The 22,125-nt window shown below is 40.9% G+C and overlaps 1 protein-coding gene across 11 annotated transcripts in view; it reads right to left on the bottom strand.

Moving 5' to 3' along the window:
- The window catches only part of arvcfb (ARVCF delta catenin family member b), a 322,810-nt gene that overhangs the window by 59,817 nt on the left and 240,868 nt on the right, over nucleotides 1–22,125 (bottom strand). For all 11 annotated transcript variants that reach the window (XM_043715402.2, XM_043715409.2, XM_043715407.2 and 8 more), the window contains 2 exons: nucleotides 17,211–17,394; nucleotides 3,457–3,574 (listed from right to left, as the gene is read on the bottom strand). In XM_043715402.2, the coding sequence (XP_043571337.2) occupies nucleotides 3,457–3,574; nucleotides 17,211–17,394 (302 nt within the window). The remainder of the gene's footprint in view (nucleotides 1–3,456; nucleotides 3,575–17,210; nucleotides 17,395–22,125) is intronic.

The raw sequence follows: 22,125 nt of genomic DNA, 5'->3' as shown, positions 1-22,125 counted from the left end.
TAAATGGGCAAGAACACAGTTCCGGTGATAATGACAACTCATTGAGCTTGTTAATGAACTAACCGTTCTAAAGATTTTAACTTTCTACTGAAGGCAAAAATTGGTTTAACGGAATGGTTTCTGGTCATGGCCACCTCAGAGGCTTCCTTTCCAATAAAAATGCTTATTACTTAAGCTTTGCATTGGTCCTTGGGCTGTTATCTCATTTCCACATTTTCCTTTTTGGAGTGAAGTTGAAGTATCTTCATGCAGACTTCCTGACAAGCATTGCTCATTTCATTTAGTGATCAACATTTTACGTAAGCTTGCTGTTTTTTCCCTACTGAAAAAGTGGAAGAATTTTGAGCCTCCAATAGTGGGTACTTTTATATACCTGTCAACAAAACTGAACTACTAATGCAAATTCCATGACGATGCCAGCATGAGCTGGGAGTTAGCTGCATGCTCTGTTGCTTTAATGCTATAGGTGCCACTGTTCACCTATATTTTCTTTTCAAGGACTTAGTTTTTTTAAAGTTTAGTACTGAGTATATCAAAATGTAATACATGCTTCAGTTCAATTATGTTAATTCAAATTATGTTAACTATCCATCTAAGCTGTCATTTCAAACTTTGAGACTTATAAATTGCCTTTCTAAAAACTGAAAGTCATACAATCTTTTTATTGTAATTTTCCTGCATTGCTACGATCAGCTTTTCTACAACATGGTTGGAATCTATAGTAGCGAATCTTTTCGATCCAAACTGACATTTCATTCTTCCTGCACAGCCACAGCGCTGCAAAAGTAGCACTCAATTAGTTCCACTGCACCATCTATAACATTTTCTCAATTAGCTTTCCTGCTGTCTTGAAAGTAGTGATGTAACTGGAGGCACAATCCCATGGATGTCAGTTATCTTCTCTCACAACACATTTAGGTCATTTCGGACTTATAAATTTTATCAGTGTTGAAAGGATATTGCACTCTAAGGCCTCACACTTGGTCTTTCATAACATACAATAAATTTCTCTCCAACTCTGTTTTGCTTGCCTTCAATCAAATAGTGTCAGTTTCTTTTGATATCAACTTTTAATTTTCAATAAGGGATTCAAGTTGTTTCCAAATTGAAGTAACAGAAATTTGAAAACTAGAAGTATTTTAATGGAAACTGCAAATCTCTGGTTGCTTAGTAATCGCTAAACATAACAAGCCTTCAGTATGAATAATGGCAAAATCAATCAAACACAACAGCCTACAATCAGAGAGCTGCTAGCATTACAACAGTTCCACTTTGGGTTAATTCCTGCTTATTCATGGAAACAGCTATGTTCCAGACCAAAGAAGGGTGAAAACAATTGTCCTGTTCATCTTAGTAACAGTTACAAAAACTTTGAAAGGCAAGCACAACCACTGTGTTTTTATGAACTTGATTGATATTTCACATTTGAGTGGGTGATTGTGATTTACATTACATTGTAATGAATTCCTTTGTTGTGTTAATTTGTGCTCTAGGAGCCAGTATACTGAATATTGTCACATTTAGGGCCACAAACAGTTCCAAGGTTGCTGCATTTGACTGTTCAAAACTATTAGTTGCATGCAATTTTATCGAGCAATAGTAGAAGAGATTTGGCAAGGATTTCAATTGATCACTCAGGACAGTTTGGAAGGTAGTGAGGTTCAAAGCTGACAGGTAGGGAGACTAGAAGACTTGTAAAAGAGAAAGAGAGATAGGAAGAGTGAAGGAGACGGTGTTAACACAAACTACTGTTAGCTGTGCTTATACAGAAGCATTAGACAACTGAACTACGTGGGTTCGACATAGTTGGTGCTCAGAGAAATCTTAGGAGTTGTGAAGGGCTCAAAAGAAGCTAGTAAATAAATTAATAGTTCAGTACAGCAGAGACTAGGAATTTAAGATCCAGAGGCAGTACATTCTTTGTGCAGCTGTGCAAGATTGAACTTGAGAAACGCTGAAAATGTGTTGCTGGAAAAGCGCAGCAGGTCAGGCAGCATTCAAGGCTCAGGAGAATCGATGTTTCGGGCATAAGCCCTTGAAGAAGGGCTTATGCCCGAAACGTCGATTCTCCTGTTCCTTGGATGCTGCCTGACCTGCTGCGCTTTTCCAGCAACACATTTTCAGCTCTGATCTCCAGCATCTACAGTCCTCACTTTCTCCTTGAACTTAAGAAACATCTAGCTGGGTGAAGCTTGCTGTTTGCGGAATGTTGGAGTTGTACATGTGACAAAGAACAGTTTCCAGGAATGGAAAATGGGTCACCATAATGTGAGCAGTCAGTGAAGTGGCTCATGACAGATGTGTTTGAGGTAGTTTCAAGACAAGGCCATTGAACAGAAAGAATTGGGTTTTAATGAAATTTAGTAACCCACAGCGTCAAATGAGATTTGGGGTGATTACTGAGAAATCTGTGGAATCCTTTTGATCACATTTACTATTTCATGTGCTCTGTGGGTGTTTGGCCATTATTTTTCTGTTTGTCATACTTGCCTCAGACTAAGGGTGGGACATTACTGTGTAAGTTATATCCAAGCTTCCACAGTCTAAATGTTATTTTTCAGTAATCTTTGCAAATTTGTTTGATCGAGTTTCATTTCTCATAAGCTAGTTGCACTTTGTTGACAAAACGTACTCAGTCGTTTTTAAGCACTAAACCAAACATGATCTAAAGTCAATATAATTGGCCATATCACTATGCTCCTCGAATGCTGCCCGACCTGCTGTGCTTTTCCAACAACGCACTCTCGACTCTGATCGCCAGCATCTGCAGATCTCACTTTCTCCAAATCACCATGCTGGTGAAATTTAAAATTTGTTTGAACCAGTGGAGAAACAAACTGGAAAGGAATCGGTGCAACTTTCCAAATCTTGTAACAATGGTAATATTTGATCATAAATATAGTCTTGCTTAAAGAAAAGGTGTAGAAACTTCAGCTGCAGAGCTAACCTCAGCCACCAAACTGTTGTGCAGACAGACCTATAGAGGCTGAGGTAACTCATCCTACTTGTGCTTACATTGCTTACTTGCTGGTTTGTGCTTTTCAAATTTTGAGGAAAACGAGATTTAGAAAAGGTTCTCGACCACAATCTTGTCTCACTGGTATACAAACAATTAGTTAGCATCAAATACTTAAATTTTGGTATTGCTGTAAAAAGACATTTTGTTAAAGCTTTTTGTCTTGCACATAGATAAACAATAAAGACAAAACAACATTTATATTTATAGGAGACTGGTTGGCAAAAGGACTCTGATTGCTTTTTCCACAACCGTGCTTGTACAATGAGAATTGACAGTTAAATGCCAAGATTCATTTAAATTTTAAACGAGGCAGGTTGACCCTGACTGATCAGCACAACACTGATAAACACTATGCAACCCAAGACAATGAAAATATTGGTTGTGTGACCCGAAAGAACATACATTCCTCCTTCTGCATGATTAAAATTGTACGTTACCTTTCGGTCCATGTCTTTCTTGCCCACTGCTGATTGCAGTGCGTGCAGGAGTGCATCTACCAAGCCCTCGCATTCCCGGAGTCTTCTACGGGCGTCACTTCCATCGGAACTAACATTTCTACCAAGTGAAAGAAAAGTAACAGAATTGGAACAAAAAGCCTTCCTTACACATCCAAGAAGGTTAAAACATTGCCAATTTTTCAACCCTTGCGTTTCAATATAGTTTCATGAAGTACATTTTCAAATAGTCAGGTTTGCAAACTTCATTCCATCCTTTCATTATTGGAAACAAATACTACAACAGCTACAAAGTCAGAACATTTGGTCAAAAAAGGCAGAGAAGGTATAAACAGTACATATGAGTTCTCAAGTAATGAAATTCTACAGGAATATAATTATTAAACAAAGATATCAGTACAATTTGCAGCAATGCTTTCTCTTCGAATGTACAATTGCTGAAGAAATGGTTCAGTTCTTCAGCTGTTGGTCCTTTTTTGGATTTGCTGAGAAAGGAGAGCTAATTCAATGATTTCCCCTGCTGGTATGTAGTAGCACTGACATAACCATCTCAAAACTTTTATTGCAGAAGGTGCAGTTGTAATACTCTAACAAGGTAACGTTGCTAATTCCAGTTGGAATTGGAGAAAATCAATTTCATCCAGAGCAATGGTGTAACACAAATAGTCCCAGTAATGCAGAGAGCATAGAAAAGTTTTGATTGTCATTCTCGACTTCTGCTGAGAAATTAGTGTGCAGGATTCAGGTAAGAATAGGCTGGGGCACGGTTGCAATGAACGTCCCAAAGCCAGCATTGGCCAAATGGAAAGTTATTGCGAAACACTTCAGATCAAGCCATCACTAAACGTTCACTAAGAAAATCTCAACTCTAATTGAAAATGTACTTCATGAGACATATATGCCTGTAACTATGGGAATGATAGCTTGAAATTTGTATTTAAAGTAGTCCAGAAAAACCAGAAATAAAAATCTCAGCTGTTTAACAGCAGTTCCTTGTTCTCCAAGTACCAGTTTATTTCCCTTTTATAACTATTTATGGAATCAACTTTTCAGGCAAAGCATTCCAGATAAGAATTAAACTGAAAAAAAATTCTCCCTGCTCCTTTTTTTTGGCTTGATTTTTCATTTAAGAATTCATGATATTGACATACTCAACAGCAGGAATAGTTCTTTTATCCGTCAATTTTATAAAATCTTACAAAGAAAACATGTACTAAATCACCCTTTAATCTGTTTCAGCAGAACTGCTGTAACTTTTCCAGCACAGTACAGTACAGGCCCTTCGGCCTATAATGCCATGCCAAGCATTTATCCTAACCTAAGATCAACCTAACCTGCGCACCCCTCAATTTACTGCTGTCCGTGTGCTTGTCCAGCAATCGCTTAAATGTCCCTCATGTCTGACTCTACTACCACTGCTGGCAGTGCATTCCCACTCTGCGTAAAAAACCTACTTCAGACATCTCCCTTATATCTCCAATCACCTTAAAATTATGATCCTTCATAACAGCCATTTCTGCCCTGGGCTAAGGTCTCTGGCTATCTAGGCAAAAGTGAGGATTGCAGATGCTGGAGATCAGAGTCAAGATTAGAGTAGTGCTGGAAAATCACAGGTCAGGCAGCATCCGAGGAGCAGCAATATCGACGTTTCGGGCAGGAGCCCTTCATCAGGAATGAACGAACTTGAACATCTCTGGCCATCTGCTCTACTGGTGCCTCTCATTATCTTGTACACCTCTATCAAGTCACCTTTCTTCCTTCTTCTCTCCAGTGTGAAAAGCCCTATCTCACTTATGAAGAGACAAGCCCTCCAATCCAGGCAACATTCTGGTAAATCTCCTCTGCACGCTCTCTAAAGCATCAACATCCTTCCTACAATGAGTCGACCAGAACTGGACACAATATTCCAAGTGTGGTCGAATCAGGGCTGAGAGAGCTGCACCATAATGTTGCAGCTCCTAAACTCGATCCCCAGTTAATGAAAGCCAAAACACTATAGGCCTTCTAAACAACCCTATCAACTTGGGTGGCAACTTTGAGGGATGTATGTGGACACCAAGATCCCGATGTTCCTCCACACTGCCAAGAATCCGGTCTTTAATCCTGGATTCAGCATTCAAATTCAACCTTCCAAAATGAATCACATCGTATTTATCTAGGTTGAACTCCATCTGCCAGTTCTGCATCCTGTCAATGTCCTGTTGTAGCCTGCAACAGCCCTCAATGCTATCCACTACATCACCGACCTTTGTGTCATTGGCAAAATTACCAAACCACCCTTCACTTCTTCATCCAAGTCACTTATAAAAACTCAAAGAGCAGAGGCTCAAGAATAGATCCCTGAAGGACACCACTGGTCACCGACCTCCGGGCGGAATACTTTCCATCCACTACTACTCGCTATCTTTTCGGCCAGCCAATTCTGTATCCACACAGCCAAATTTCCCTGTATCCCATACCTCCTATCTTTCTGACTGAGCCTACCAGGGGAACATTATCAAATGCCTTACTGAAATCCACATACACCACATCTACTGCTCAACCTTCATCAACTTATCTCAACACATCCTCAAAGAACTCAATAAGGTTTGAGAGGCAAAACCTGCCCTCACAAAACTATACTGACTATCTTTAATCAAACTATGTTATTCCAAATAGTCAAAGATCCTATCTCTCAGAATCCTTTCCGGTACCTTACTTACCACAAATGTAAGACTGATTGGTCTGTAATTCCAGGGATTTCCCTACTCCCTTTCTGTTCTCATAATTGAAGTCCTATAGGCCTGATTACATCCTAGAAACCAAGCACTACCATTCCTAATGCCATAAGATTTTTTTAAAAGCTCTTGCATCTGGGTGGAACATTCTTCCAAGAGACGGTGCAGACTCGATGGGCTGAATGGCCTCTATCTGCTCGATAGAGATTCTATGATAATTGTAAAGTCGTGTTTGTACACTGATTCCTCAAAATCACCTCAGTGCAATACCAACTAGTTCCATTGCATATAAATGTACTGGTCACATTTTCCATTTATCATGAATACCCAATGACAAGTCTGATTAGTTCCACATAGTTTTCTGGTTGAGACTCATAATACAGGAACCACATTGAGAATATCAATTGCTTCATAGGAACTATTAAAAATGTTCATTATCTGGGATCTAAAATCAGGTGAGGGACTTCCTTTCCTCAAATTCAGAAGTCTGATCAACAGCAATATATTATCTAATACTACTGGAGAATTGGATTCGACTGTCAATAGCTTGGTCAAGAATCCAATGCTTTGGCATTACAGCTACTCAGCCGGTTAGCTTTGTTACATCTCAGGATAGGTTTGACTCCAAAATTCTGAGACAAAAGCTACTGATGTGACTCCTCTCAGCTGGAAAGGATACAGCATTGACAGTGATCTGGGAAGAGGTCAACCGATGAACCCTCAGTTTGAGAATAATTTGCAGGGGTCCCAAGTAGATTGTAGAAAATGACAAAATAAACTGAAAACAAGTACTGTTTTATAGAAGCTGCAAGGAAAGCTGCTCGTTCCAACTTTACGTCCTCTTCGTTCATACAGTGACTCCATTGTTTCTAACACAAGGCCTTTGTATAATTTATGCATATAAATGCTCACTGCCTAACAATCAGTGACCTCAAATATTTGCTTTTAGCAGTACGAAGTAACGTTGATTCACTTTCTCTTCCAGCACTTCGGCCCCAGGCCAGATATGTGTCACATTTCTGAGATTCGCTGAGAGAGATCCCATAGTTGAGATACAGTTAGTGTCAAATAGGCTCCCGACATAATACTAACCTTCAAGCTGTTCTCATCTTTGTCCTAGTATGTCTTTACATCCACTTGTATGTTGTGCAAACAGAACGGATTTAGGGCATTAGATTTAAAATTTCTTCAAAAAAGATAAAATGTCCAATCAAGAATTGCAAATGGTCATAATCCTGATCCATGATAACTATTTTCTTAAATCCTCAAGGCCTTCAATATTTGAACTTCATAATTTTTCCTGCAAACCCTGTTCATTTTCACAAAATCAACAACGATGTTGGCACATAGTGTTGATTGTTTTTGGAGGTTAGGTTTGTAGGATGCATCCCGATAAAGAAACTTGAAGTGTGTACAGAACCACATTCTTGTTCTATTCTTCTCTTCCTGGTTATCTGAACCAGATCAACAATCACATTCCTGTGATGGAAATTAGTGTCATTTTTTTGACTTAACCATAATCAACACCACACTGGGGCAACCTTACTTAGAATGCAAATGGATATCAGTCTTAAGACAACAGTCTCAGTAGTTTGATAAATAACTGGATAAGTAAATGTGTAACTATATACTTGTAATAAGCCCTCCTGGAAGACAATATCCAGTCCTGAAACACCTAGAATATAAAATAATTTGCCTCAAAATTCCAGGTATTCTACAAGTGAACTCTGGCACTCCAGATACCACAATTTTTATTCATATAGCTAAACGAGTTACAGACTTTATTGAAATCATTTTTCTATGCACTTCCAAAATGGACCTCAATCATCAGCCTATGTCAATTATTAAAGAATAAATTTTACAGGCAGTTGGAAGTTCCTTCATGAATTTGTCACAGCCAACTTAACATTAGCAAGAACAATTTGCCAAAACATGGCAACTTATTCACACCCACTGAAGTGGGGGAGGAGTAATAATAAATGCTTGCGCCCTGCCGGGGCCAGTCCATTTCCAACCTCATTACACCGTTACCACAGAATCCTTCACTACCAACATCCTGAGGGCTTGCCATCGACCAGAAACTCAACTGGACTTGCCACATAAACACAGTAGCTACAACAGCAGGTCGGAGGAATACTGCGGTGAGTAACACCCCTCTTGACTCCCCAAAACCTGTCCACCATCTACAAGACTCAAGTCAGGAGTGTGATGGAAGCCTCCCCACTTGCCGAGATGAGTGCAGCTCCAACACCACTCAAGAAGCTTGACAGCATCCAGAACAAAGCAGCCCTTGATTGGCACTCCCTCCACAGCAGTTTGTACTGATACAAGACGCACTGCAGAAATTCAACGAAGATCCTTAAACTGCTACTTCCAAACCCATGATCCACTTTCATCAAGGAGGACAAGGGCAGCAGGTACATGGGAACAGCATCACCTACAAGTTCCTCTCCAAGCCACTCAGCATCCTGACTTGGAAATATCACAGTTCCTTCACTGTCACTACGTCAAAATCCTGGAATTCCATCTACAAGGGCACTGTGGGTCAGCCTGCAACATGTGGACTACAGCAGATCAGAAGTCAGTTCACAACGACCTACTCAAGAACAATTAGAGATGGGTAATAAATGCTGGCCAGCCAGCAATGCCCACATTCCACCAGTGAATAAGAAAACAATGTTATTTTGATCACATGTTCCAATTATTTTCAACATGAAGTTTTCTAATCCTCTGGCATGACATCTGCATCCAGTGAAGAGTGGAAAATGACGGTCCAAGGGATCTGCTATTTTCTCCCTGATTTCATCTGACCCAAGTAATTTATCCATATTCAAGGATACAAATCTCCTTAACACCTCTTTTTCCCCTTTGGTGATCATGTCCAATAGCTCAAACTCTTCCTCCTTAACTGCAACTACTGCAATGCATTGCACTACACCCTCAACCTTGTTCCCCGTCCCCCTTCAACTTTAATCAACCAGCAGCAAAGTATTTATTAACTAAACACACGCATACACACACACACCCTCTACACACCCTTTTGGTCTTTTTTGGGCCCTATTCTTTCCTTAGTTATTCTCTGACTCAATGTATGGATAAAATTTTTGTTCTCCTTAATTGTAGTTTGGTATATTCTTTCATTCTCTCTCTATTCTTGCCCAATTTCCTTTTTGACTTTGCCATTATATACTCCCCTCAGCTTCCTGCAGTACTGAATTCCTGGGACCGGATGTAAGCTTCCTCTGCCTGCTTCTTGAAATCTCGGGGATTCAGCATTTAGCTACCTCACCCTTTTCCTTTGTGGAAAGGTATTTTGAACTCTTTGAAACTTGCCCTCGAATTCCTCCTCTAGAGTAGTGCTGGAAAAGCACAGCGGGTCAGGCAGCATCCGAGGAGCAGGAAAATCAATGTTTCGGGCAAAAAAAAAGAGAGACTTTGGAGTACAGGTTCATAGCTCCTTGAAAGTGGCATCACAGGTAGATAGGATAATGAAGGTGGCGTTTGGTATGCTTTCCTTTATTGGTCAGAGTATTGAGTACAGGAGTTGGGAGGTCATTTGCGGCTGTACAGGACATTAGTTAGGCCACTGCTGGAATACTGCACGCAATCCTGGTCTCCTTCCTATCGGAAAGATGTTGTGAAACTTGAAAGGGTTCAGAAAAGATTTACAAGGATGTTTCCAGGGTTGGAGGATTTGAGTTGGAGGGAGAGGTTGAATAGGCTGGGGCTGTTTTCCCTGGAGCGTCAGAGGCTGAGGGGTGACCTCAGAGATTTATAGAATCATGAGGGGCATGGATTGAATAAATAGACAAAATCTTTTCCCTGGGGTGGGGGAGTCCAGAGCTAGAGGTTATTGGCTTAGGGTGAGAGGGGAAAGATATAAAAGAGACCTAAGGGACAACATTTTCACGCAGTGGGTGGTATGTGTATGGAATGAGCTGCCAGAGGACGTGGTGGAGGTTAGTACAATTGCAACATTTAAAAGGCATCTGGATGGGTATATGGATATGAAGGGATTGGAGTGATATGGGCTGGGTGCTGGTAGGTGGGACTAGATTGGGTTGGGATATCTGGTCGGCATGGGCAAGTTGGACTGAGACGTCTGTTTTGTGCTATACATCTCTATAACTCTATAAAGAAGGGTAAACATTCCATTAGTCTCCATGATTAATTGCTGCACCAATATACTAGCTTTCTGTTAAATGTACAAATACCCCCAATTCTGTGTTGTGGCTTTCTGCACTTTCATTTAAATAATTTCTCCCTTCTGAAACTAACAACTTCACATTTTCTCACATTATTCACTATTTGCCAACTTTATCTTTCAATATCTGTCTGTAATGTGTTCAGACAAGAACCTAAGAAATAGGAGCAGGTGTAGGCCATTGGCCCATCAAGCCTGCTCTGCCATTCATGATGATCACGGCTGATCTTGTCATGGACTCAGCTCCACTTACCCACCCGCTCACCATAATTCTTAATTCCCTTACTGTACAAAAATCTACTTTTGCTTTAAAACATCGAATGAAGTGGCTTCAACTGCTTCACCGGACAGGGAATTCCATGGATCCACAACTCCTTGGGTGAAGTAGTTCCTCTTCAACTCAGCCTAAATCTGCTCTCCCTAACTTTGAGGCTCTGCTCCACATTCTAATTTCACTTGCCAGTGGAAACAATCTTCCCATCTATCCCATTCATAATTTTGTGTTGTTTGTAGAAGACCCCGCTTTCATTTTCTAAATTCCAATGTATAGTCCCAGATTACTGAATCTCTCCTTTTAAGCCAACCCCCTCAATTCCAGAATCAACCAAGTGAACCTTCTCTGCTACCCCTCCAATGTCGGCCCATCCTTTCTTAAGGAAGGAGATCAAAAGTGTACATAGTATTCCAGGTATCCTTCCTGCAACTTGCCTTTCTACTACTTTTGTGTCATCTGCAAATTTGGCTACACTACATTTGCTTCCTTCCTCCAAGACATTAATATATATTGTAAACAGCGACAGGCCCAGCACTGATCCCTGTGAAACCCAATTGGTTACAGGTTACCAACCTTACCGCACTCATTGTTTCCTGAATATTAGTCAATTCTCTAGCCACGCCAATATATTACCTCCAACACTATCTTATCCTTTTGTTACCTTGTCATACAATACTTAACTTTACTGCCATTTCCTTGTTCCCCATAATATCTCCTCAGATTCATGTTCTAAGTGCCTTATGTTCATTTTACTCCTTTCTTCCTTTTCTTTGTCCTATTAAAAAAAATCTCTTATTGCCAGTTTTTATATTGCTCACTAGTTTGCCCTCAGGTTCACTTTTACTGTTGTACTTTTGAGCTTTTGTTTACTGTATTCTGAAATTATCCCAATTTTTAGGGCTACCACTGACTTCTGCCTCCTTATTTGGTTTTTCTTTCAACTTAATACTCTGCTTAACTTCCTTGGTCAGTCATGGTTAGTTATTTCTTCTCTGAACAGTCTTTCCTCCTCACTGGGGTAGAATTTTGCTGAGAGTCATGTATGACCTCCCTAAATGTCTCTCATTGCTTGCTTCCTGTCTCTCCTATCTGTCATGTCCATTTTAGCTAACTCTATCCTCATTTCAATGTAATTCCCTTTATTTAAATTAAACACCGTTGTTTCTCACACTCAAACTGAATATTAAATGCTACCATGTTATGATCACTACTTCTGAGGAGATCTTTTACTGAGGTCATTTATTAAACCTGCCTCATCACCCAACACCAGTTCCACAATGTCCCGTTCATATTATTATTCTTTAATATAGTCAGGAGTTTTTTTTGACAGAATGGAAAGAGGTGCACATCTGTTTCGTATATAATTGGATGCGTGTTGCCCCTTTAAGATAGAAGCTCAGCTAACCCAGAAGCATGAGCTAAGTCGGCTGCTTAAGATCGACTGTATTTCTGGTTCTCGTTAACCCCAAATACTACAACATCTTTCACACCCCCTCATCCCGGTATGACGTATGCAGGTAGATAGCTGATTTTCTTTCCTTCATTTCCTCACACAGCATACAAAACAACTGGATACCGTACATGATTCTAAAACATTTCTGCACAAGTTATACATGTAGTTCATAAAAAAATCTTGTATACCATGGTACAGCTGTTTTATAATATATCTTAGGAATGCAAATGTGCTGAAACAATTAAGCTGAACACAACAAGATTTTCAATGAATGGAGAAACATGGCAATATCAAATCCAGAGGAATACCCTCCAGATGGCAACAGCAGTGCTCTTGGAGCTGTACCTCAGTAGGCTGTGCAAACAAGGAAAAATAATCTTAAAATACTAACAGCACATGAAGAACACTGATGATGGATGCACAATCCAGTGAATGCAGTGGTCACTCAGAGCAAATTGCTTATAAACACTTCTTTCCATGAGTTTTCTGGATGTCTGGAGCTTAGTGAAAAGTCAGTAATAGCTGTCACCTCCTATCTTAATCACTAAGACTTAAAATATATTTGGACTTTATGGAATGTTATAACTATAAGATTGGAACCAAATTGGTTTTGCTTCTCATCTGTACTGTATTGTGAAATATATACAGCTGTACAGTGTGAATAAAGTTATTTACTATTTATTTTGCTTAAAAATGTATTTAATGTGACAATTTGAGCATGGTATAAAAACATTGTTATGCACCTTGGTTTGGCTGCAACTGAGCTCCAATTTCAATTATTGCACAAATCCAAAATCTGAGTTGCTTTAACATAATGTGTTCAGTCCACCATGGCAATGGAACAAGATCAGATTTTGCAGGCTGTATTTCATGATAGCACAGACTTGAGAAATATGCAACACTCCATTTTATTACTCTGTCATACAAGTATGCTTTTGTTTGATTGCTCCTGAACTGAATCAGCACCATTCATTTCAGTTTAAAAAAAATTCACAGCAGCATAATTGATTCATTGAAAGGAATGGCACTAGATTTATTCAACAGTTTACCTTCAACTTGGCCGGAAAACCAGATTTTTTTTTGTACTAATCTTGTGAATGGTTTCTTCCCTTTCCTCAACTTCACAGCTAACACACATTATTTTCTAGCCAAAAGGAAATACTTCTTCTCAGACTCTGCTACTACAGCTCTATAGGAGACATGAAGGAATTTTTAAAAAGTCATTCACCATTTGGTTGCCTAAAATATCTTGTGTACAGTTAAAGACATATACTGCTATACAGTAGAAACCACCTCATACTGCAAGATGCGCAACAATTCAACCAAAAACACAATTGATGGAAAACAGGTGGAAATGAAGCTCAAACATATTATAATAGTTTACAAGAGTATAAATGAATTAAATGCACAATATTTACCAAAGCTAACATACAGTATTAGGAACATCTGTTGTGCATTTAATTGAGTGTTTGCTAAACATGGACAAAAATGTGAACATCCGGTTTGAACATCAGATTAAATCAGACATCCTTTGTGAAAATATTGGTAAATGACTTTATGCAGGTGCCATTTGCACTTTACCACTTTACAAAGTAGCAGTCACTGCCTCCATAGTGGGCATAAAGCAAGATTTCTATGAAGGAGTATGCAGAAATACAGCTAACACCAGACTTTATTAGTCAAGGTCAATAAAGCAAAGTCATCCATGAAATGCATAAAAGCTTCATTAAACAATAAACTATTGAATAAGATTGTGATCTTATCTTTTCTTCATCATAAGTAATAAGTACTAACAATACCATGCATTGAATCAAACATGTTTTGAGGGAAGCCCAGCAATTGATCATGTGGAATTGATCATGTATGAATGCTGTGAACCAAGCTGAATCCCACTGTGTAACTGTAGTAATTAGTGCACAATTGTGAACTTCAGCAAGAGCAAATAAGACTGTCTCGGTTAGCAGAACATTGCACCACAGTACATAATGGAGCTCACCATCCAATAGCAGAACTGTCAAACTTGAACCTTCTTAAGGAAAAGCATGTAAAGATTTTATTACTTTGAAGGGAAAACTTTGCAAAGACATCTTTGTCAAATAGACTTGAGTTATTCTAAGATTTGCGATTTATTAAATTATAAAACAAGTATACCTAAGCTAGTATTCAAACAGTAATACTTATGACAAAAGCTAAAAGTCAAACTGAGCTAAAATTCTAGCATCTGATTTCAACATTTTTTAATTCCACACTACCTCTGAAAAAAACATTAGGACATCTTTCTCATCTTCCCTCTCCCTACTTACTGGGGTATGGCAGTTCCACAAACATCACTATCCTCAATAATAGCTTCAATAAAGGGAGAGGCGAGCCCACCAGTGCAAAAGGTAAGGTTGAAGCATTTAGAACTAGGTAAAAACAATGACTGCAGATGCTGGAAACCCGATTCTGGATTAGTGGTGCTGGAAGAGCACAGCAGTTCAGGCAGCATCCAAGGAGCTTTGAAATCGAGGTTTCGGGCAAAAGCCTTCATCAGGAATAAAGGCAGTGAGCCTGGAGCATGAAGAGATAAGCTAGAAGAGGGTGGGGAGAAAGTAGCATAGAGTACAATGGGTGAGTGGGGGAGGGGATGAAGGTGATAGGTCAGGGAGGAGAGGATGGAGTGGATAGGTGGAAAAGGAGATAGGCAGGTAGGACAGGTCCGGACAAGTCATGGGGACAGTGCTGAGTTGGAAGTTTGGAACGAGGGTGAGGTGGGGGAAGGGGAAATGAGGAAACTGTTGAAGTCCACATTGATGCCCTGGGTTGAAGTGTTCCAAGGCGGAAGATGAGGCATTCTGCCTCCAGGCATCTGGTGGTGAAGGAGCAGCGGTGAAGGAGGCCCAGGACCTCCATGTCCTCGGCAGAGTGGGAGGGGGAGTTGAAATGTTGGGCCACGGTGCGGTGTGGTTGATTGGTGCGGGTGTCCCGGAGATGTTCCCTAAAGCGCTCTGCTAGGAGGCGTCCAGTCTCCCCAATGTAGAGAAGACCGCATCAGGAGCGACGGATACAATAAATGATATTAGTGGATGTGCAGGTAAAACTTTGATGGATGTGGAAGGCTCCTTCAGGGCCTTGGATAGAGGTGAGGGAGGAGGTGTGGGCGCAGGTTTTACAGTTCCTGCGGTGGCAGGGGAAAGTGCCAGGATGGGTGGGAGGGTTGTAGGGGGGCATGGACCTGACCAGGTAGTCACGGAGGGAACGGTCTTTGCGGAAGGCGGAACGGGGTGGGGAGGGAAATATATCCCTGGTGATTTGGTTTATGTGAAGGTTGGTAGGGTGGAAGGTGAGCACCAGGGGCGTTCTGTCCTTGTTACGGTTGGAGGGGTGGGGTCTGAGAGCGGAGGTGCGGGATGTTGACGAGATGCGTTGGAGGGCATCTTTAACCACGTGGGAAGGGAAATTGCGGTCTCTGTGGTGGAACTGGTCCTCCTGGGAGCAGATACGGCGGAGGAATTGGGAATACGGGATGGCATTTTTGCAAGAGTTAGGGTGGGAAGAGGTGTAGATAAAAACAATGACTGCAGATGCTGAAAACCAGATTCTGGATTAGTGGTGTTGGAAGAGCACAGCAGTTCAGACAGCATCCAAGGAGCTTCGAAATCGACGTTTCGGGCAAAAGGGAAGAGGTGTAATCCAGGTAGCTGTGGGAGTCGGTGGGTTTGTAAAAAATGTCAGTGTCAAGTCGGTCGTCATTAATAGAGATGGAGAGGTCCAGGAAGAGGAGGGGGGGGGGGGGGGGGGGGTGTCAGAGATGGTCCAGGTAAATTTAAGGTCAGGGTGGAATGTGTTGGTGAAGTTGATGAATTGCTCAACCTCCTCGCGGGAGCACGAGGTGGCACCAATGCAGTCATCAATGTAGCGGAGGAAGAGGTGGGGAGTGGTGCCGGTGTAATTACAGAAGATCAACTGCTCTACGTAGCCAACAAAGAGACAGGCATAGCTGGGGCCCATACGTGTGCCCATGGCTACCCCTTTGGTCTGGAGGAAGTGGGATGTTCAGCCAAAAGTCCTGAGTGGATGATCTATCTTAGCATCTTCCAGAGTTCCTCAGTATCACAGATGACAGCCCTCAGGAAATTTGATTCACTTCGCATAATATCAAGAAATGGTTTGAGGTATTCGGGACTGCAAAGGCTGTGGGATCTGATGTTTCAGCATTTGTACTGAAGATTTGTGCCACACCCCTTACCAAGCTGCTCCACTACAGCTACAACACTGACATTTACCTTACAATGTGGAAAATCACCTGTTCACAAAGTTCAGGACAAAGCCAACCAAGCCAATTACTGCCCCCTCACTGTACACTTGATCATCAGGCAAGTGATGGGAAGTGTCATTAACAGTGCTATAAAGCAGCACTTGTTTAGCAATAACTTGCTTACTGACAACCAGTTTGAGTTCTTCGAGGGCAACTCTGTTCCTGAGGTCATTAAAGCCTTAGTTCAAACACAGACAAAACAGCTGAACTCCAGAGAGAGTTATAAGATCTCAAAGCATGCCACACAAACACTAGGAATTCTGTATTTGATTAACATGGCAGCCAATTTGCACACAAAAAGCTGCCAAAACCAAAGATGAACGATTAATTTCTCTTTTGTGGTGATGCTGGTAGAGGAATATATTGTTGGCTGGTAGACTGTGAGCAACCCATGGCTTTCCTTCAAGAAGAGCCATAAGGTCTATACATGAACAAAAATATTGTGAACATCTGGTTTGAAACATCACATTAGTTAGACATCTTCTGCAAAAATATTGGTAAATGACTTTATGCAGGTGCCATTTGCAACTAATCACTTTACAAAATGGTAGCAACTCATGTTTGTCATGTTTTGACTTGGCAGTTGGGTTTAATGCTTCCTAAAATACAGCATTTGAAGCAGTGCAATGCTACTTGAAACTTTACCTTTAATCCTGTTGCAGTGTGAGCTATTTATTAAAACTATCTTACTCCAAAGCTAAAGTGCTAACAACTAAGCCACGTTTAACACTGAAACAGAATCAAACTCAAGAGCAATGCAGAACAAAATGCTTTCAAAAAACAAAATTCACCTTAGACATCCAGATGTGTTTTTGAAGACTGTTGTCCATTCAGCATCACGTGGCTTAGAATCCTCATTGGGCTCATTCTCCCATCCCGAATGAGGAATAATGACCTCATTTGTTAGAGTCTGAAGGCCATGATTGATAATCACAATTTTCAGTGGTTCATATGATGATAAATTCCACAATGTACCTACAGAATGAAAAGTGAAGACATCTTCACAGCATAAAGATGACACACTATTTAAAGCCATCACTTAAAAGGTTCACAAGTAGACTTGAAATTAATGCATCAAGTGAAACCAGGAATATTTCAGCAAATCCTGTACACTATAACAAACCAAAACACTAATCTACGTAATTGCAGAGGCTTGCTGTCAACTAACCAGAATGATATGCTAAAGACAGATGACTGTCTTTTCACCAATTTTTCGCAAGAACGATCCAAGTCGTCCCATTCCCGACCTTTCCCTATACTTCAAAGAATCACACGCTGACTTAAAAGCCCATGTTACCCAGCTCTGAATTTCTAAGCTTGACATTTATTCAACCTACTACATTAGCTGGACAGATACATGCTTCCAAAACTTTTAGTATGAGCATGTATTCCCTTGCTACTGTCACTACACTTGCCCTTCCTCTCCAACTGCTTCTCAGAGATACCCTTTTTACAAAGCTTTCTGTATGAGTTGTAGAGTGGCTCATATGCATAATTTAAAAACAATTAAAAATGAAAAGAATGTCTGAGCTGACAGATATATCAAACTCTAATGATCACAACCTTAATATTTAATACATGTGGTATTCTGTTCAAACTGAGTATCAACCTCAAAATTGTTAGAGCACAGGAGGCTGCCATTTAGCCCATCATGTTGGAATGAGAAATGCACACAATGTCATTCACATTTCTCCTCACAATAATCGTGCATTTTCCTCCTTTCAGATATTAATACAATTCCCTGAAGGCCACAATTGAACTAGCCTCTACCATATCAAATGTGAATTATGAAATTTTCCTCTTGATAGTCACTACACTACAAAATCAATGCACAGAAATTAGTTTTTTGGTTGCCATTGCTAATACTAGCTTTATGTTCCATGTAAATTCCACCAGCTGTTGTAGTAGAATTTCAACCCATGCCCTCAGTGTTAATCCAAGCCCCTGGATTACAAGAGAAGCCACTGGAGTACTAAGAAATGAAAGCAATATCAAGGAAGTGCTCTACCATGGAAAAAGAAACTTTTCACTTTGTAAATAGAGGGTAGGATTTGGGGAACCAGGTGGTTAGTTATGTGTCAAAGGATTCTTGATCACTCACTTTATATTGTAGCCACTGCATTTATATGGCTAGTCCAGTTCCAATTCTGGTCCATGCAAAACCCCAGATGTTGATGGTGGGGAATTCTGTGATAGTAATGCCATCGAATTTCAAGAAACAAATGGTTAGATTGTCTCTCATTAGAAATGGTCACTGCCTGACATTTGTGGCATGAAGGTTACTTGCTACATTAGCCCAAGCCTGCATATTGTCCAGATCTTGCTGCATTTGAACGTGCACTGGCTCAGAGTCTGAGTCGTCATGAATGGCGCTGACATTGTGCGATATTCAGTGAACAACCCGACTTCTGACCTTAATGATGGAGGGAAGGTCATTGAAGAAACAGCTGACGATAGTTGGGCCAAGGACACTATCCTGAGGTACTCCTGCAGTGATTCTCTAATGCTGAGTTGACCGGCATCCAACAACCTTATCCATATTCCTGTGTGTTTGACAGGACTTCACCCAGTGGAGACCTTTCCCGAATTCCCATTGAACTCAATTTTGCCAGAGCTCGGTGACACCACACTTAAAGGCAAAGGCACAGGTCTCCATGAAGGCAAGTGCAATCTATTCAGGAGCCCAAATAAGGTTGTATCTCTTGTATATTAAATCCTTGTTGTAGACAACCCACACACTAAACCTGATCAATCATGCTTAATGACAGGATCCTCAGCTGTGTCTGACCCATTTTGCAAACTTCTGCCCTCACTCCTTTCGTTTCCCTTCGTTCCCACAAGAATGATAGGATCTTTACTTTCCAGCCCACCATTCTCTACATCCAAATGATCATAAGACATCATTTCCACTACTTCCAACATGATGGCACCAGTATTTTCATGAAGATTAGCAAAGTTAAAAATCTCAACATGAGATTCGGGGGCGGTACAGTGGCTCAGTGGTTAGCACTGCTGCCTCACAGCACCAGGGTCCCGGGTTCAATTCCAGGCTCGGGCGACTGTGTGTGGAGTTTGCACATTCTCTGTGTCTGTGTGGGTTTCTTCAGGGTGCTCTGGTTTCCTCCCACAGTCCAAAGATTCGCAGGTCAGGTAAATTGGCCATGCTAAATTGCCCATAGTGTTGGGTGCATTAGTCAGAGGGGAATGGGTCTGGGCGGTTACTCTTTGGAGGGTCGGTGTGGACTGGTTGGGCGGAAGGGCCTGTTTCCACACTGTAGGGAATCTAATCTAATCAAAAACCAGGTTATAGCCCACGGGCTTATTTGGAAGTACAAGCTTTTGGAGTGCTGCTCTTTCATCAGCAGCACTCAAAGCTTGTGCTATCAAATAAACGTATTGGACTATAACCTGGTGTTGTTATTTTTTAAACTTTGTCCTCCCCAGTCCAACACTAGCACGTCCACATCAAAAAGGTTGGGTAATTCATATACCACATTACTTGATGGAACAACATTTAGGCCAAGTTGCAAGAGATGCTTGTACTAGATTTTGCCAAATAATATTTCTCAAACTTCACTGCAGGCCAAGCTGGCAGTGGATTAGTGCAACATCAAATTCAAACAATAAATCCAGCATAATGCCAATTTCACAATTCAATAACGCCAAAGTAATCACTATCAACTTGAAATACTAAGCTCAGGATCACATCGCCTGGTAGTTTAATAAAAACCGAAACAACTGTGGATGCTGTAAATCAGAAACAAAAACAAATTGCTGGAAAAGCTCAACAGGTCTGGCAGCATCTGTGGGGAGAAATCAGAGTTAACTTTTGAGTTCAGTGATCATTCCTCAGGACCGAGGAAGATAGATGCATCATTCATCAGGAAGAGAGGAGTGATTGGGAAGGAACTTGTTTGGAACACAACCCCACTGCCAGAGTAGATATTCTGCTCTTTTCTTTTAACCAGGCAAGTTGCTACTTGTGGAAGAACAAAATACTGTGGATGCTGGAAATCTGAAATAACAGAATCAGAAGAAAGCTATTTCGCCCATTGTTTGCACACTGACTCTCCACAGAAATAATTTAGTGCCAATACTGCAGAGCTTTGCATAATTTTCTTTTCTCTCTCCACCACACTTTCAGCCAATACATTCCAGACCCTAGCCACCTACTTGAAGAAAATGTTTCATATCAATTGTTTCTTTTGCCCATTACCTTAAATGTATTCTTTCTTGTTCTCTATTCTTACAGCAAAATCTTTCCCACCACCTCCTCTGTCCATCTACACCCCTCATGTTTCTGAATACTTCTCTCAAATCTGCTCTCAACACCTCTCTTCCAAAGAAAATAGTTCCACCTTCTCTAAACTACCCACCCAACTCATGCTCCTCACCTCAGGTCCAATTTAATTAAGCTTTTTGCCCTCCTCCTAATGTCTTTCAAGTAAGATGCCCAGAATTGGATTCAATATGGTGTGGCCAAAACAATATTTTATACAAGTTTATTACAACTTATCACCTTTCTACTTTTTGCCCTTTTAAAAAAAAAAGTAATTGTGGTACATGGTTTGAACCAGAAGAGGCTGACCACACAGGAGCTGTTTTCCCAGAGCGTCGGAGCTATACAAGGGGTGATCTTCCGTAGATTTATAAAATCATGAGGGTCATGGTTAGCGTGAATGGCCAAGGTTTTTGCCTTTGGGGTGACTGAGTCCAAAACTAGAGGGCGTAGGTTTAAGGTGAGGGGGCGATGATTAAAAGGGATCTAAGGGACAAGTTTTGCACACAAGAGGGAAGGGAGTTTGGAATGAGCTGCCAGAGGACGTGGTGGAGGCTGGTACATTTACAACATTTAAAAGGCATCTGGATGGGTATATGAATACGAAGGGTTGGAGGGATATGGGCCAAATGCTGACAAATGGGACTAGATTCATTTAGAAAATCTGGTCAGGATGGACGAGTTGGACTGAAGGGTCTGTTTCCATGCTTTATCGCCCGATGACTATGTCATGGACATTGCTCACCCTTAGCTTCCCTTGTGGTGGTGGTAGTCAACTGCTTTCTTGAATCACTGCTGTCCATATGCTCAAGGCAGTCCCACATGCCATGAGGAAGTGAATTCTGGATTTTCATCCAACACTGAGGCAATGGTGGTAGATTTCAAAGTCTGGATGGTGAGTCACTTGGAGGGAAACTTGCAGTGGGTGGTGCTTCCATGTACCACTTGACATACATAAAGGTAGTAACTGTGGGTTTGGAAGGTCCAATCCAAGGATTTTTGGAAATGTGTGCAATGGATGTTGCAGACAGTACACACTGCTGTTGCTGAGCACTTGTGGTGAAGTGACTGAAGAGTGCTACATACATATACAATCAAGGGAGCTGCTTTGTCTTGAATGGTGTCAAGCTTTGAGTGTTGCTGGAGCTGCAACCATTTAGGTAATTGGAGAGGATTCCATCACACTTGTCTTGAGCCTTGTCGCTAGTGGACAGGATTTGGGGAGTCAGATGAAGTTACTCACTGCAGCATTCCTAGCCTCTATCCTACTCTTGTAACCACTACATTGAAATGATGAGTCCAGTTCAATTTCTAGTTGATGGACTCTTTTTGGACATGGATAGCTTCAGTATCTGAAGAGTTGTGAATGGTGCTGAACATTGTGCAATTATCAGTAAACATCGTCACTTCTGACCGATTGGAAGGAA

This window comes from Chiloscyllium plagiosum, unplaced genomic scaffold (assembly GCF_037043375.1).
Source record: "Chiloscyllium plagiosum isolate Xiang-an unplaced genomic scaffold, Cpla_swu_hap1 HiC_scaffold_24, whole genome shotgun sequence".
Classification (NCBI taxonomy): Eukaryota; Metazoa; Chordata; class Chondrichthyes; order Orectolobiformes; family Hemiscylliidae; genus Chiloscyllium; species Chiloscyllium plagiosum.
This window is presented reverse-complemented; position numbering and strand designations above follow the sequence as displayed.